This window comes from Gymnodraco acuticeps, unplaced genomic scaffold, assembly GCF_902827175.1.
Source record: "Gymnodraco acuticeps unplaced genomic scaffold, fGymAcu1.1, whole genome shotgun sequence".
Taxonomy (NCBI): domain Eukaryota; kingdom Metazoa; phylum Chordata; class Actinopteri; order Perciformes; family Bathydraconidae; genus Gymnodraco; species Gymnodraco acuticeps.
In genome coordinates this window covers 775946-792317 of record NW_022990152.1, presented here as the reverse complement: position 1 = coordinate 792317, position 16372 = coordinate 775946, and the positions used below count along the sequence as shown (strand labels likewise).

General features: G+C 41.4%; 1 protein-coding gene across 1 annotated transcript; it reads right to left on the bottom strand.

The window, feature by feature from the left end:
- Positions 1 to 12388: 12388 nt before the first annotated feature.
- alg11 (ALG11 alpha-1,2-mannosyltransferase) lies at positions 12389 to 16045 on the bottom strand. Its single transcript, XM_034217230.1, has 5 exons — positions 15955 to 16045; positions 15059 to 15280; positions 14320 to 14691; positions 13556 to 14106; positions 12389 to 13469 (listed from the first exon to the last, which is right to left on the bottom strand). Exons 1-5 carry the CDS (start codon positions 16020 to 16022, stop codon positions 13186 to 13188), a joined length of 1497 nt encoding a protein of 498 aa, XP_034073121.1. The 5' UTR covers positions 16023 to 16045; the 3' UTR covers positions 12389 to 13185.
- Between the last annotated feature and the right edge of the window lie 327 nt (positions 16046 to 16372).

The window sequence follows — 16372 nt, the reverse complement described above, 5'->3', positions numbered from 1 at the left end:
CCAGGGAACATCTCACTGTGTCAGGTCGGATGGCTCACTGTGATAAGAACCCGTCTTGGAGACCAGAGAACGTGAGTTCGAACCTCGGGCGGTCCACTGGGTTTAAAGATCCCAGGAGTTTGAGTCTTGTGCCATGCAGAGTTTTAATGTGTCTTTCCCTTGATGAAGAAGTCAAATACAAGTAAAAGCAAAGAACTGTCATCAGGTCTCATAGCTCAAGGAGATAGAAGGGTGGTTGGTAGACCAGAGGTTGCTGGTTCGAGACATATACGTTGCAGAGAGCAGGTCGATAAGTATAAGGGGGTAATGAATACGTTAATAGGGTGAATAGATGAATAGGTGAATAGGATGCTAATTAACGGAATAGAAGAAAGTAGGGTTAGGAAGTAAGAGTGAATAGGATACTACTAAGTAAGAGTGAATAGGATACTATCTTAGGAACTGGAAATGAAGAAAGGAGACAAATGTATTTTAAGAAATGTTTGCTTTATTCACATTTATTGATTTTATTCATACATAGCAGTGCAGCCTTTTCCCCAAGTCTGCTAAACGTCCCCAAGTCGGCTAAGTCTGCTAAACGTCCCCAAGTCTGCTAAGTCTGCTAAACGTCCCCAAGTCGGCTAAGTCTGCTAAACGTCCCCAAGTCGGCTAAGCCTAATAAGCGGCCGATAGGTGGCTGCCGGCTCTCACTGCACTCCTGTGCAGGGGCCTGCAGTCACTGCCGATAGTCTGCTAAGTCTGTAGGCCTGCTAAGTCTGCTAAGTCGGGGGGGCTGACGTGGCTGGGGGTGGGGCGCTCTGCACCCCAGCCACCGCCCCAAGTCGGCTAAGTCTGCTAAGTGGCTGTGGGCTCTCACTGCAGCCACATCGATAGTCTGTTAAGTCTGCTATACGTCCCTCAGGCTGCTAAGTCTGCTATACTTCCCCAAGGCTGAAAACGTCCACAAGTCTTTCAGAAACATAGGCTGCTGGGGTCTTAATTGATGCCGTGGCGGGGGGTGGGGTCCTCTCTTCACTCTCTGTGGGAAGAAAAGAAGAAAAAGACACCATGAAGTCAGTATAGCTAACCCTAACCCATGGAAACATCGTATTTGATGTGGAAATAAGGCACGGTTTAGTGCGTAGAAACAAGGCGTAGTATAGTATGTCGATAACGATGACAGAAAAGTCATAATATAGAATTTTAAAAAATGGAACATTTTGAAACGACTAACCCAATGTCGGAGAAATGCTAAAAGAAAACATCGTACAGTATGTCGAAAATATCAGAAAAGTCATAGTATAGTACCGTAAGTTCTTCAGGATCTCCAGAAGCCACCGTCTTCATTGATGTCAGATGAGTGTCCTCGCAGTCCTGTGGGGAGAAGAGAAGAAAAAGACACCATGAAGTCTGTATAGTATGTCTAAAATGTCAGTAAAAACTACAAAGTATAGTAGTTTTAGAAAAAAAACTAATAATATATTAGGATGAAAAATGTTAATAAAAAATGACATAGTATAATATAGTACAATCAGACATTTTGAAATTAACGACATAGTATAGTATGTCGGAAATATCAGAAAAGTCATAGTATAGTACCGTAAGTTCTTCAGGATCTCCAGAAGCCACCGTCTTCATTGATGTCAGATGAATGTCCTCGCAGTCCTGTGGGGAGAAGAGAAGAAAAAGACACCATGAAGTCTGTATAGTATGTCTAAAATGTCAGTAAAAACTACAAAGTATAGTAGTTTTAGAAAAAAAACTAATAATATATTAGGATGAAAAATGTTAATAAAAAATGACATAGTATAATATAGTACAATCAGACATTTTGAAATTAACGACATAGTATAGTATGTCGGAAATATCAGAAAAGTCATAGTATAGTACCGTAAGTTCTTCAGGATCTCCAGAAGCCACCGTCTTCGTTGATGTCAGATGAATGTCCTCGCAGTCCTGTGGGGAGAAGAGAAGAAAAAGACACCATGAAGTCAGTATAGTACGTCTAAAATATCAGAAATGGTCATAGTATAGTACCGTAAGTTCTTCAGGATCTCCAGAAGCCACGGTCTTCGTTGATGTCAGATATACTTGCACTCGGTGTTCCGGGAAAAGAAGAAAAATACACCATGAAGTCAGTTTAGTAGAATGAAAATATATATAATATATAAAAATGCAAAACATCATAAATAGTCATAGTATAGTATGTCGGAAATATCAGAAAAGTCATAGTATAGTACCGTAACTTCTTCAGAAACTCCAGAAGCCACCTTCTTCATTGATGTCAGATGAGTGTCCTCGCAGTCCTGTGGGGAGAAGAGAAGAAAAAGACACCAGGAAGTCAGTTTAGTAGAATGAAAATATATACAGTGGGGCAAAAAATATTTAGTCAGCCACCAATTGTGCAAGTTCTCCCACTTAAAAAGATGAGAGAGGCCTGTAATTTTCATCCTAGGTACACTTCAACTATGAGAGACAGAATGGGGGGAAAGAATCCAGGAAATCACATTGTAGGATTTGTAATGAATTAATTGGTAAATTCCTCAGTAAAATAAGTATTTGGTCACCTACAAACAAACAAGATTTCTGGCTCTCACAGACCTGTAACTTCTTCTTTAAGAGCCTCCTCTGTCCTCCACTTGTTAACTGTATTAATGGCACCTGTTTGAACTCGTTATCAGTATAAAAGACACCTGTCCACAACCTCAAACAGTCACACTCCAAACTCCACTATGGCCAAGACCAAAGAGCAAGGACACCAGAAACAAAATGGTAGACCTGCACCAGGCTGGGAAGACTGAATCTGCAATAGGTAAGCAGCTTGGTGTGAAGAAATCAACTGTGGGAGCAATTATTAGAAAATGGAAGACATACAAGCCCACTGATAATCTCCCTCGATCTGGGGCTCCACGCAAGATCTCACCCCGTGGGGTCAAAATGATCACAAGAACGGTGAGCAAAGATCCCAGAACCACACGGGGGGACCTAGTCAATGACCTGCAGAGAGCTGGGACCAAAGTAACAAAGGCTACCATCAGTAACACACTACGCCGCCAGGGACTCAAATCCTGCAGTGCCAGACGTGTCCCCCTGCTTAAGCCAGTACATATCCAGGCCCGTCTGAAGTTTGCTAGAGAGCATTTAGAATGATCCAGAAGAGGATTGGGAGAATGTCATATGGTCAGATGAAACCAAAATAGAACTTTTTGGTAAAAACTCAACTAGACGTGTTTGGAGGAGAAAGAATGCTGAGTTGCATCCAAAGAACACCTACTGTGAAACATGGGGGTGGAAACATCGTGCTTTGGGGCTGTTTTTCTGCAAAGGGACCAGGACGACTGATCCGTGTAAAGGAAAGAATGAATGGGGCCATGTATCGTGAGATTTTGAGTGACAACCTCCTTCCATCAGCAAGGGCATTGAAGATGAAACGTGGCTGGGTCTTTCAGCATGACAATGATCCCAAACACACCGCCCGGGCAACGAAGGAGTGGCTTCGTAAGAAGCATTTCAAGGTCCTGGAGTGGCCTAGCCAGTCTCCTGATCTCAACCCCATAGAAAATCTTTGGAGGGAGTTGAAAGTCCGTGTTGCCCAGCGACAGCCCCAAAACATCACTGCTCTAGAGGAGATCTGCATGGAGGAATGGGCCAAAATACCAGCAACAGTGTGTGAAAACCTTGTGAAGACTTACAGAGAACGTTTGACCTCTGTCATTGCCAACAAAGGGTATATAACAAAGTACTGAGATGAACTTTTGTTATTGCAAATACTTATTTTCCACCATAATGTGCAAATTAATTCATTAAAAATCAGACAATGTGATTTTCTGGATTTTTTTCTTCTCATTCTGTCTCTCATAGTTGAGGTATAGCTAGGATGAAAATTACAGGCCTCTCTCATCTTTTTAAGTGGGAGAACTTGCACAATTGGTGGCTGACTAAATACTTTTTTGCCCCACTGTATAATATATAAAAATGCAAAAAATCAACATAGTAAGTTGACAACATCATAAATAGTCATAGTATAGTATGTCGGAAATATCATAAAAGTCATAGTATAGTACCGTAACTTCTTCAGAAACTCAAGAAGCCACCGTCTTCATTGATGTCAGATGAGTGTCCTCGCAGTCCTGTGGGGAGAAGAGAAGAAAAAGACACCAGGAAGTCAGTATGTCGAAAATATCAGAAAAACCTTCTGGTTTACTGTCAAAAAATCTGGGAAAAACAACATAGTATAGTATGTCCAAAATGTAAATACAAATAGCATAGTATACTATGACTATGTTGGAAATGGTCATAGTGTAGTATTTTGGAAAAGTCAGAAAAGTCATAGTATAGTACAGTGGCGTTGGCAGATATCAAAGAGTGGTTGGGCCCAGCCCGTTCAAGACCACACATACTTAATATGCCCTAAAACGCATGTTAACTGAAATAAGCCAGTCAGAATGGACCTCCTTGAGTTCTCCGATTGGTTGGTTTTGTGGCACATTTGTAACGCTGTGCCAACTTGAGCGAGCACAGGGTGGAGAGGTTGAGCGAGGGAGAGAGAGAGAGAGAGAGAGGGAGAGAGAGCGCGTGCAGCAGCACGGAGCAGGAGTTTGTGAGAGGGCTTAGAGTAAATTGTGCTTGCAAAATTAAATTAAATTCGCCCGCCGCTCAATAACATTTTCTATGCTCAAAATGTTTCATTGCGTGCTCCGGATAGAGGCACAAAAATAACGCCATAGACGAGAGCCCGAAGTACACGATTCATTTGAGGGAAAATGTCAATGGGACATGAGTCGAGCAACTCCACGAGTGATGGGAAGGTTATGCCCGCTGTCACCTTTCTCTTTAGCTGCTGAACAAACACTTTGTGTTCTGCAACTTCCACACAGATGGGAAAGTGTGTGCTGGCAGGCTGAATTCATTCATTGTCACCAAAGGTAGACCGAGGCAACAATGCAGCAGCGGCTCTCATAAACCCGTATGTGTCCGCCTTAAAACGAGTGTCCAGTTCCATAATCTGCCTGTCAAGCACATGATTCAAAATGTTGTGTAGGTCCTTTACAGGGGAGGCTTTGCCCAGGGTGGATTCACTTTGCCTATCGCCAAACTCTCCTAGCAACCTCCTCTTTCGCGACCCAGTGACGTCCCAGTTAAGGATGTCGTGTTTTTTTTATCAAATCATCTTTCAGTGTCACAAGTTTAATGAAGTCAGCTTCTGTTTTCCTCAATGTAGTATAGTTTTCCTTAGGACCCTCGATTAGATCGATGCAATCTGTGACTGTTATAGTGGAACATTGCAGGCCTTTTGTTGCGTAGTCGCTCATTTCGGGGCTTGTAAGTTTCCCGTTCACCGGCAGGTCGTCCAGTCGCCGTTTTATTTCTGGGTCATAGTGAGAGATCATAAATCTATCGATTAGATTTATGATTCGAAAATGATAAAAGTAGGGTAGACATGTGGATATTATCCGGCTGAACAAAACGTGCATTTATCAAACAGGTTGGTTTCCCACAGATCTTATTTCGAGCTATTTTCCAAGATCCTATGGAGAAATCTCATGGCTTTTTTGCCGAGGGAAGCCGAGCGCAGATTACTTCCGGCTTTTAGGACGCGTCACTGCACCACTCTATATCTGCATTTGTAAAGAAGTAAGATACAATGATTTTCGAAAAATAAAAAAGTATTGAAAGTACATTTACAATACGCTACATTCACTGGCTGCTGTGACAGATTTTCCAGATCATTTTCCAGCTTTTTTTCCAGCTACGCGTATGGTATAGTGGCTTCTTCAGAAACTCAAGAAGCCACCGTCTTCATTGATGTCAGGTGAATGTCCTCGCAGTCCTGTGGGGAGAAAAGAAGAAAAAGACACCATGAAGTCAGTATAGTAGGTACTGACTATAGAATGAACATATCAGAAAAGACGTCATAGTATATATGAAACAAGTTGTATAGTAGGTCAAAATGAACATACAAAAGTAGATTAATAGTATTATGTATAGTATGCCTCTACTAAAAGGAGGGGAGGCCACCTTATTAAATAATTATAGACCCATCTCTACATTGTCAGTTCTGGCCAAGGTTCTTGAAAGCCTAGTGAGTGAGCAGGTAAAGGAGTTTTTAAGTAACAATGACATCCTATGTAAACATCAGTCAGGCTTCAGAAAGCAACATAGCACCATCACTGCCACAATGAAAGTGGTGAATGATATTGCTAATATCTTAGACAAAAAGCAGAGTTGTGCAGCTCTGTTTATTGATCTTTCCAAAGCGTTCGATACCGTCGATCATCATATCCTGAAGCAGAGGCTACTCAGTATCGGCATATCCAGCCATGCAGTGGGTGGTTTGTGAACTACTCTCTGAAAGGTCCCAATGTGTTCACTTTGATGGGCTGTCTTCTGAGTGGTTGAACATTGCTAATGGTGTTCCTCAAGGTTCTGTTTCAGGTCCACTTTTATTCTCCATCTATATCAACAGTTTAGGTGAAAATGTGGATGAAGCGATTTTACATTTGTATGCTGATGATACCGTGATGTATGGTGCATGTCCCTCCATTAAGGAGGCTGCTGTTAAATTACAGGCTGTTTTTAATATTATTCAGACGCAGCTCTCTGAGCTTAAGCTTCTTTTAAATGTTGATCAAACTAAGGTAATGCTATTTTCGAAAGCCAAAAAGACACCGGAGACCACTTTGGATATTGTTACTACGCAATGAAAAATACTTGAAGTTGTTGCCTGTTATAAATACCTTGGTATCTGGCTTGATGATTGCCTCTCTTTTAAACTTCAGGTCAATAATCTGCTTAGAAAGCTGAGGGTGAAGCTAGGTTTCTTTTTCAGCAACAAGTCCTGTTTCTCACTTGAGGCCAGGAAAAGGCTCTGTGACCTTTTGACCTGTGCTCGACTATGGTGATCTGATCTATATGAATGCACCAACCTGATCAAGTTAGATGCCGCCTATCACAGCGCACTGACATTTGCTACTAACTGTAAAGTATTAACTCATCACTGTACCCTGTATGCCAGGGCAGGTTTGCCTTCACTCACTGTACGGAGGCTCAGTCACTGGTACATGCTCATCTACAAAGCCATGTTAGGTAAACTATCTTCCATCTGCTGTCTGATCACACGGAGAGTTGAAAGTAGCTATTGCCTGAGATCTCATGCTGTGGTTTTGTTAAATGTGCCAAGAGCTAGGACTGACTTATGTGTGCAGCTCCTCTAACTTGGAACAGTCTGCAAAAAGAATGGAAACTGAGCAATTTGGTTCCAGTGCATGTTTTTAAAGCTTGGATAGATGCTATGCAATCTGATACTGTTGGTACCTGTACATGTCGTTAGCTATGCACATTGTAACCCTGTAACTATGCTGTATGATGTCCTTTTGTTTTTCTGTTGTTTTATGTTTTTATCTCTTCTTGTGTAACCGAATTGCTGCAAGTCTCCCTTGAAAAAGAGATCGATGATCTCAATGGGATTCACCTGGTTAAATAAAGGTTTGAAATGAAAAAATGAGCTCCCCCTTGACCAGTTGAGATTAAAATTACAGGCCCATATCAAACCTCCCATTTCTAGGTAAAATCATTGAAAAAGTTGTTTTTCAACAGTTGAGTAATTTCTTGTATTTAAATAACTGTTTCGATGTGTTCCAGTCAGGCTTTCGTCCAAACCACAGCACTGAGACTGCTCTTGTAAAGGTCTTTAATGACATCCACTTAAACACAGACAGTGGCAGAACTTCAGTGTTAGTATTATTAGATCTCAGTGCTGCGTTTGACACTGTTGACCACAGCATATTACTAGACCGACTGGAAAACTGGGTGGGACTTTCGGAAACAGTTCTGAATTGGTTTGAATCCTACTTAAAGGACAGAAACAACTTTGTGTCTATAGGTAAATACACATCTGAGTTGACAAATATGACATGTGGGGTTCCTCAAGGCTCCATCTTGGGGCCTCTTCTCTTTAACATCTACATGCTACCACTGGCTCAGATAATGAAGAACAACAAAATAAGTTACCATAGCTATGCAGATGACACACAAATTTACGTAACAATTTCACCAGGAGACTATGCTCCAATTCAAACACTGAGTAAGTGCATTGAACAATCAATGACTGGATGTGTCAGAACTTTCTCCAATTAAACAAAGATAAAACTGAGGTAATGGTTTTTGGAGCCAAGTCAGAACGTATAAAAGTTAGCGCTGAGCTTCAGTCTGCAATGTTCAAAACAACAGATAAAGCCAGAGATCTAGGTGTAGTCATGGACTCTGACCTGAGTTTCAACAGTCACATTAAAACTGTTACTAAATCAGCCTACTATCACCTAAAGAATATATCTAGGATTAAAAGACTAATGTCACAGCAGGATTTGGAAAAACTTGTCCATGCTTTTATCTTCAGTAGACTCGACTACTGCAATGGTGTCTTCACAGGTCTCACTAAAAAATATATTAGAAAGCTGCAGCTGATTCAGAACGCCGCTGCTCGAGTCCTCACTAACACTAAGAAAGTGGATCACATCACTCCTGTTCTGAAGTCTTTACACTGGCTTCCTGTGTGTCAAAGAATAGATTTCAAAATACTGCTGCTGGTTTATAAAGCACTGAATGGTTTAGGCCCAAAATACATTTCTGACCTCCTGCTAAATGATGAACCATCCAGATCTCTCAGGTCTTCAGGGACTGGTCAGCTTTCTGTCCCCAGAGTCAGAACTAAACATGGAGAAGCAGCGTTCAGTTATTATGCTCCAAATATCTGGAACAAACTCCCAGAAACCTGCAGGTCCGCTGCAACTCTGACTACTTTCAAATCCAGGCTGAAGACTTTTCTTTTTGTCGCTGCTTTTAATTGAACTATTCATATCTTAGACTGCACTGTAACTTTTATCCATGTACTTTTTCTTTTAATTTTTAATTGCACTGTAACTTTTATCCATGTATTTTTTCTTTTAATGTTTATTTTATTAGCTTTTCTTTTTAATGACTGATTTTAAATGCCATTTTCTTAATCTCTTTCATTTTTTGTAAAGCACTTTGAATTGCCTTGTGTTGGAAAGTGCTATATAAATAAACTTGCCTTGCCTTGCCTTGCCTTAAAACACATCAATAATCATGTATATATATATACGATTCTGAAATGGGCCATTATGCATAAGGAGTACTTTTACTTTTGGTACTTTAAGTATATTTTGATGCAGGAGATAAAGTCATTTTAAAATGTAGTATTGCTACTTATAGCATGTGCAGTTAGTGACCACCAGGTGGAGCATTATGAATTAAAACTGCACCCTAACACCACTGCAGACAGAGTATATCTGCTGCTAAACATACAACACAAATGGATTAAATACCTCGACAAACCATGTTTAGGCTAGAGAAAATGTATTAAGAGATTCATGTATGAAGTGATGTGTGTACATGATCAGAGCCTGTAAACCGGAAGTGTTCATCCACTGACAACTACAGCAGCAAACATATCACACAGTCCATTAAAAAAAGTATGAAATGTCATGGTACTTCTCACAGTATTTTATTATTTCGAAGTGACCATGACTCGGGTGAATTTGACAATGAGCGGTTTGTTCATTCGGCCGGACTGTAGCAACTGTACCGGCGTTAGCATAGCTGTAAGCTAACACAGCGGGGACGTGTTTGTTTGATTATTTGTTCGCTTATGTGTTTGTTTGCTTATATCTTTCGCTTATGTGTTAGTTTGCTTATTGGTTAAGTTTGTGTGGACGTTTGGCCATTGACTGACCTTTTAAATCACAGGAAAGTCTGGTTATCGCTGTGTATTCCCTCCAGTCACTCTTCCCTGTGCATCTCGTGAGCTGGCGAAGTTGTTGTGAGCTGTTGCCATTGCGTCATCCGTATCAGTCAGCTGACCTTGGCTATGTAGCGTCTCTGGCCAGCAGGGGGCGGGGCGTCTACGGGTCATACCATCCTGTGGGGGGGCCATGGCAGAATAAACCATATTCATGTTTAGTTAACAGTGAATTGTGCCTGCTAAAGTTGGGCTACCCATGGCAAATCATTGTTGTCATAGTCTTTGGAAATGGTCTTATTCTCATATAGTTTACTCTATATTTATTGTAAACATTTATTTATAGGCAATAAATGAATGCTGATTTTTTAAATAGTTTATCTCACATTTTCGACATACTATGCCGTTTTTTTCTTACATTTTTTCCATGGACAAAACATGTTTAAGCAACAGAAAATGTATTAAAATAATTAATGTATGAAATGTGTACATTATCAGAGCCTGTAACCCGGAAGCAAGGCAAGGCAAGTTTATTTATATAGCACCTTTCAACACAAGGCAATTCAAGGTGCTTTACAAAAATGAAAGACATTCAGACAAAGGCATTTAAAAACAGTCATTAAAAAGAAAAGATAATAAAAGACATGAATAAAAAGTACATGAATAAAAAGTTACAGTGCAGTTTAAGATGTGAATAGTTAAATTAAAAGCAGCGGCGAAAAGAAAAGTCTTCAGCCTGGATTTAAAAGTAGTCAGAGTTGCAGCGGACCTGCAGGTTTCTGGGAGTTTGTTCCAGATATTTGGAGCATAACAACTGAATGCTGCTTCTCCATGTTTAGTTCTGACTCTGGGGACAGAAAGCTGACCAGTCCCTGAAGACCCGAGAGCAACCATCCAGGCCCAAATGATAGCTTCTCTACAAACAAAACAACATTTGCTACATCCATGAATTGGTGTGACAATTGAATGCAGATACAAATAATAGAGGTGCACAGCTGATATAAAGGGACACCTAGTGGTTAAAGCACGTTATTTAATTTTATTAATTTCATTATTAGATATTAATAGCATCCCTATAAAGTATATTCATTACTCGTTATTCTCTACTAATAGTTAATTAAAGACTATTTTGCACATCCCTTTCAAGATTTCAAGATGTTCTGAGGTTTATTAACATATAATATTATACACAACTACGGTGTAGTTATGCAATGAATGAAAAACTTGGGTTGCAGGTTCCTCAACAGTGCATTACAAAACATCTATCAATATGTGTGTATACCTCCAGCAATGTTAACTATATTGAAGCACTTATTTTAACTGATATATGTATTATATTCTTATAAGATGTATGTCAGTATAAGAAATGTGCAGAATATGACAGTTTAATGGTATACAGTTATAGTATATCAAAACACACTTCTACGATACATCTGTATTTTACAAGACACACACTTTTGAGGATTTATACATGCTATGATTGATAATGAATAAATAAACAAGCGTACTTTTAACGTTGGTACCCAGAACGAGCTGGAAAAGCCAATACACACCTTACCAAACTTCACTTTTGTAAAAAAAAACAACAACCAAACAACCGATAGGCAGTGGAAAGTAAGTAGGCCTACATTTACGATGTTTTATATATGATAAATATAATACTGTGAAAAGATCCATTCTGCATAACGAGTACATTTTGATGTTATATTATACCGTTAAGTGTAATTGGCTGTACACATTATTCTCACAGCACAGTGTGTACATTCAGTTACAGCCACTGCAGAAACACACTGCTCCCGTTCATGAATGATAATCAAACAGTGGATAATTACATTCATGTTCAACAGTCACCAAACACTGAAGATAACTTTGTAATGGTGTGTAAATTACCTTTAAATCCTAACGTGAATCTGTATTAAAGCACACCACTTTAGAGTTTACTGAAGCACAGTGACTAATCTACTCCCAGGCATTATTTAGTCAATTTACAACTAGTATAAAACTGCCCCTCCTCCTCAGCCACTTCCTTCGGCTCTCCATCAGGGCGAGCGCCACCTGCTGGCCGCTGTGGGGGTTACTGCGGGAGAGGCAGACATTATTCTGATTCATTGGACTAGTCACACACACACACACACACACACACACACACACACACACACACACACACACACACACACACACACACACACACACACACACACACACACACACACACAATTATAGAATGTTTTGCATCCTATATATTATTGCATTTAAACAACTTCAACATTGTTGACAACACATCTGGATGTCTTGGCCAAAAGAGGTCAATATGGAAAATATATATATATTTTTTTGCAATAAAATCCTCCAAACACAGAGGGCAACTTCCAATCAGTGTGATTCTACACTGAGGTGGGGAAAGGATTTCTGCCAGAGCAGAGCTCAGAGGGATATTGATTTGTTTAAACAGCACGGAGAGAACAGCACACAGGAAATGCCAATTTTGTCTGAAAAGGAGGCCAACATCCCACTGAGGCTGTGACTGTCAGCCAGGGTCAGACGTGTGTTCTCCGTAGGATGTGAGGATCCAGGAGGCGCTCGAAATGAAGAGAGGAAAGACGGCATAAGGATGATTCTGGTTTAAGACATCTAAAAAAACTCATGTTTCTCTTTACTTTTCAGGCATTTATTTTACATTTTTTAAATATTCTTCACCTCGGGAAACAAATGTTTTGTCAAAAACAATCAAGGCGTACAGAAGGGTTGATGTTATCTCAGGGACTGATGGCTGTTGTACTTCTGCATGTGGTTATTATTTCCCTTTTAATTATTTATAGGATACTTTAAATGTATTTTTGCTGCATCAATTTTCTGAATAAACATATTTTCTCAGTTCGGTATCTTTCTCAGACAACACTGAAACAATTATTCAATCAGTCGAAAATCATTCCCTAATATCTTTATTACATTCATGGTCAATATCAAAAATAATCACATTTAGAGCATGAAGAGAATTCTAGTTCTTGTAAACAATAAATATGTTTATATTTAGTCCAGTAACATTTATCAGCCGTCTAATACACTCGTTCCCATTTACCCATCTTCTTTTAAATCAACTGAAACTACTAACAAAAGGAATGCGTTCTATAAAATGCAATGAGGGATTTTGAGGGTCAATTATTTACAAAAACAACTCGCTACAAGAGAACACCACATGTTTCTATATCTGGATTCTGCCTGACGACGGCTTTTATTTGACTGGTATAGGGCTGGCCTCTGAACTGCATTTAGACATTTAAAAAGGAATGATTTGAATCCGTCTTTATTCATTTGAGTCAAAAGAAGATAACTTCAGCAGCCCTCTGTGTGAGAGATCAGTCCAACACTGTGAATGCGGCCGTAAGTGCATCAAAGTAAATGTGCTCAAAGTGTCAGTATGACATCAACTGTACATGCACACAAGTCCCTCATCGTTCAAGCGTTCCCATCAGAGGCTCCATGGCAGCGAGGAAGCAGGCTTCGAACTCCTGATCTGAGAAGCGAGCCACGGACTGCCGAGCGTTGCTTCTGATGAGCAGCCGAGCGGCGGGGGGCAGAGCCAGGATCCTCTCCACGGCCTCCGCGTAACTGTCCTCGTCTTCCGCCAGGAAGCCCGTCTGGGCCCCCTCGAAAGGAACCACAATGTCCATCTTGGGACCGCCGGACTTGTGCGCCAGAATGATATTCCCTGCTGCCATACACTCCACAATGCCTGGGGGGGAAAGGAAGAGCAGATGTTTTGAATTGCACAAGTGCATATTGCATTTAGGGTTATTGCAATTAACACAGATTAATGACCTATTCCAAAGTGTTCGTTCCACATGGTGTGCAGTCCGATGGTGGCGTCTCCCAGCTCTCTCTTCAGCTCCTCGAAGGGGACGTTCAGTTTAAACTCCACCCGGTCGGCCACTCCCAGCTCCTGGCAGAGGCCCCTCAACATGAGCACCCGGTCCTCGTCCTCCTGGTTCCTGCACCCACCGATCAGCACCAGCTTCAGCGGCCCCGCCCTCCCCCGGTCCAGCACCTTCTTGAAGGCTCTGATCTGCAGCCGGTGGTCCTTCTCGGGCCTGAACTGCCCGATGGAGACGATGGAGTGGCACTTCTTGTCCCCGTCCTCCTCCAGCGGGATGTCCAGGAAGGCGCTAACGTCGCAGGGCGGGTAAACCACGCTTGTGCGGTTGGGGGCGCGCCACAGGGACAGGATGTGGTCCAGGGTCCAGGAGGAGTTGACCATCACCAGGTCGCTGCAGGAGCCCGCCATGCCGTAGAGCAGGGCCAGCAGGCAGTAGTACACCACCTTGAAGGCACTCAGGAACAGGCTGTTTGAGACGTAGTCAGCGTTGTTGAACCTGGGGTGAACAAGAAGGGTTAGTAAGCAGGTTCCGCATGTCTCTTAACTAAACGCCTCAAACTAATGAATTGGAAAGTGAGAAAGCCCCTTAAATTAATGGCTTTCTTACTCATACTAAGTATGGAAGAAGCTGCCTACTCCCTTTCATATTTTGCAGAATATTTAACTTCTTCATCTAGAGTTAAAAACACACAGAGAGAAACGTGATTACCTGGGGTTTCTCTCTCTCACTACAGACAGCATGTCAGTGCTGATGGTGGGGTAGTGGACGTAGCTCCCCACGCTGCAGCCCCCCAGGTAGCGGAACAGAGGCAGAGTGAAGGCGAAGCCCATGGAGTCGATGTAAAGGTCCGGGACGAACTCCATCAGCGCCTCCCATCCCAGGAAGATGGAGCCCACGCTCTGCCCTAGCAGCGTGAAGTGAGGGAACAGGCTGGGCTCCACCAGCAGCCGGTGCCTCAGGAACACAAACTGCACCGGGCGGGGGAACACGATGTTGAATCTCCGCCTCGCCCCGTCCAGGATCTGCTGACCCGTGACACCCAGGTCCCCCGTGTACACCACGAAGTTGATGTTCACATACCTGTGATTCAAAGTCTTTATTATCATATGCACAGTAGCTACAGTGAAGTTATCAAAGTCAAATGTAATCTTTCAGTTTGTGTGTACAGACAGAGAGATCGAAATACAAAAACAAATATACATAAAAATATCTATGCAAATATGTATATACCTATATATATAATATACACACACAATCAAACCACACATTTATACATATGCACACATTAAGACACAAAACACAACAATCAATATATACAAAAAAGTCATGGCAATGACAATGAAACATAATATTTATAAGACATAAAACAATACAAATAATTACATTTGCGCAAAAAGAAACAGAGATACACTAAAAACTAAAACTAGAAATGATGTATCAGCTTCACCTGCTCTGCAGAGCCCGGATAGCACACCAGAGCACCCTCTCCCCCCCACCACCAGCGTTGCAGTATGGGTGGAAGAAGGCCACGGTGGGACGTCCATCCCTCGCCCGCCGAGCGCTCCTGTTGCTCTGGAGCCAGAAGCGCACGGCCAGCACCAGCAGGACCGCGACCGCGACCAGCAGCAGCACCAGAACCACCAGCGGCAGCAGCAGCTTCCACAGCAGCCTGACACACACACAGGGACAGTACACCGTATTTATATGCAACGTTTCAAAGTGAAAGTTTCAAAGGGATTCTAGGAGAAGGGTGGCGTGTAAAGCTAATTAATTAGAACAGCTCATAAAATAAAAGCAATCACATTGAGGCTTTTTAAAGACATAGATGTGACTTCTCAATCACAATTAAAGACCTGATTAGTAAATACCCTTATCTTTAAAGGCTGTGACCATAAAAGATTAAAAGGCCAATATTACAGGCACAATCTGAACTGTTACCAAACTGTGGGAGAATATAAGACTTGTGAATTTATTTTCAAGAAAGTACTACTTCATTCACGTTATTAGTGTTCATGACGCAACAAATAAAGTCATAATAAGTTCAAATGTAAAGGGATATTACCTTCTGCAACATATAACATTAGTTTACTACTATATAAACACCGTTAGTACAACAAGAACACCAACAACATTAGTCGTAGAAACAGGACAAAACTATAGCATGTAATGTATTTATCTGAAGACTACAACCAAACAATAAGCCTAGTGTCGTCAACATTGTAGCAGTAGCATGGACTGTATTCAAAGCTACCACAACAGCTCTTAACTACACTTTCGAAATTGACAATGAACATCTTATATATAGACGTTTGAATTGTTCATTTGAATCCTGATGTGTCTTACCTAGTTAATTCGCACAGACAGAGGACGAGCTGATCGTGGCCCGACATCTTGCCAAATGAACAACACATCACTTTCCTGTTCTAGTCCATTCTACTGTCACTGATATCTGTGTGGCGCCCCCGTGTGGCGGGGAGGAGGTACTGCACTGAGTTGATGCAGAGTTATTATGTGGAAGTATTTTCAGTATTTGCCTCTGAAATGCAGTGAAGTAGAACTGCAACCCTCCTGTTGTCTTCGGGTCAAATCTGACCGATTTACTACTTTCATCAATCATACATTTTTTTGTTTTACATTCGATTGCATTAAGGCTTTATGATATCCTTCACAGTAGACATTTGAACATATGAAATTGCTGATCACCACTTTCATTGCATTTTGGATGATTTAGTCAACTTTGTATCAGCCATGGTGTTCCCGG

Bases quoted from the DNA above. Each gene is read 5' to 3' on its own strand.
- alg11 (XM_034217230.1), bottom strand. From the start codon at position 16,022: ATGTGTTGTTCATTTGGCAAGATGTCGGGCCACGATCAGCTCGTCCTC. The intron at 15,281-15,954 runs GTAAGACACATC...TGTGTGTGTCAG, and splicing joins TGTCTGTGCGAATTAACTAG to GCTGCTGTGGAAGCTGCTGC. The intron at 13,470-13,555 runs GTCATTAATCTG...TTTCCCCCCCAG, and splicing joins GAACGAACACTTTGGAATAG to GCATTGTGGAGTGTATGGCA.